This window comes from Cyprinodon variegatus, unplaced genomic scaffold, assembly GCF_000732505.1.
Source record: "Cyprinodon variegatus isolate N-32 unplaced genomic scaffold, C_variegatus-1.0 Scaffold2562, whole genome shotgun sequence".
Lineage (NCBI taxonomy): Eukaryota > Metazoa > Chordata > Actinopteri > Cyprinodontiformes > Cyprinodontidae > Cyprinodon > Cyprinodon variegatus.
The window spans coordinates 13,029-14,394 of NW_015153015.1; the positions used below are offsets into that span (position 1 = coordinate 13,029).

At 43.6% G+C, this 1,366-nt stretch overlaps 1 protein-coding gene across 1 annotated transcript in view; it reads right to left on the reverse strand.

Annotated features, from left to right (window-relative positions):
• LOC107080947 (proteasome subunit beta type-7-like) overlaps window positions 1-1,089 on the reverse strand; it is a 12,902-nt gene extending 11,813 nt beyond the window's left edge. Inside the window, exons 1-3 of the mRNA XM_015369158.1 lie at window positions 642-1,089; window positions 439-532; window positions 236-333 (exon numbers count right to left, since the gene is read on the reverse strand). Of these exons, the coding sequence (XP_015224644.1) occupies window positions 236-333; window positions 439-532; window positions 642-706 (257 nt within the window). The 5' untranslated portion in view covers window positions 707-1,089. The remainder of the gene's footprint in view (window positions 1-235; window positions 334-438; window positions 533-641) is intronic.
• Between the last annotated feature and the right edge of the window lie 277 nt (window positions 1,090-1,366).

The window sequence follows — 1,366 nt, forward strand, 5'->3', positions numbered from 1 at the left end:
TTTTGCAAGGTTTCATAGGTAATAATTCTGCTCAGAGATTGGATCCAACTAGAAGTTCAATTCAGCCTCATTTACTGGAAGAAGAACTGCTTTCAGGTAACTCTGTTGAAATGATCTCTGAACAGAAAAGGTTAAGTAATTTATCTATTTTTTAATGAATACTTGAATATAAATGTGTAGAACACGTGTCACTAAAAGGACGCTTGGTCCAAAAGTCATGAGCAGCTGGACTCACTAGATCTTTGGAGCGATGTAATGAATCTTGATGCAGTTTTTATCAGCCACCACCATGTCGTCGGTAGCTCTGGTGTCCGCTCCTAGAACCACTCCATCCTGAGAAGCAGAGAGGACAGACCGCAGCCTCAGCAGCTGACCTTCATCAGATCACAGCAGGCCCCTGAATGTGTACTTCACAGGCCTCCAGCAGGAGGGCTCTACCTTATAAACCATCCCAGCGATGGTGGTCCCCGTCTTCCTGGCACTGGGGGCTTTGTAGTTCCCCTCCAACAAACTGGACTCCAGAACTGCATTCCTGGAAGAGATCGCGGCGTTTGGCCCAAGAAGCAGACATTACTTCTGTGGTTTCAGGTGTAAGGCAGGAACTTCCGGGCTTCTGTTGGGAATGAGAAAAGCTGGTTTACCTGCGGCTGTTCTCGAAGCAGAAGCCTCCATCCTGCTTCTGACAGGGGTTCAAAGTGTGAAGCATGTTAGGCAGAAGGTCGAGAGCCTGAAACAAAGCTGCTGCTGGCTGTGTGTCCTGCTGTGTCACAGCTTTACAGACGGATTTACTTTTACTTTCACTTGTTTAGCACAAGCCAAGCCTGCTGATCAACGCTGTAAAAAGAGATCCGGACCTGATGAAGGTCTGGTTTCACACAGCTGAAATGAGCCTTCAGCAGAAAGCTGCTGAAGGTTGATAGGAGAAGGAAGACATTGCTGGTTTCTGCTTTGATCCTCACCAACAGAAACAACCCGACATCCAGAGCCAGAAACCCAAGGTTCAAACTTTTTACAGTGGATTCCTCACATGTGACCTGGGAGGAAGAAAACCTGATGCTGACTCAGGGAGGGATGGACTCCAGATTAACTGTAAGAATTTCCTTTTCCTGTTATGATCCTATTTTCTGGACCTTTTGTTTCTGTTTAAGTTTATATTTTTGGGGTTCATAAGTTAAGTCTAGATTCAGATCATTTTTGTATTCTTGGTTTCGCTCTTCCTAGTTTTTTTTTTTCTTCAACATTTTTAGTCTTATTTATTCTTTGGTCTAGTTATAGTTATTCTTTCTCTTATCTTTAGGTGATTTTTTTCCTTCAGTTATCTCCAGTTCCTTCTCTTATCCTTTAGTTTTCCACTTGGTAATTCTTT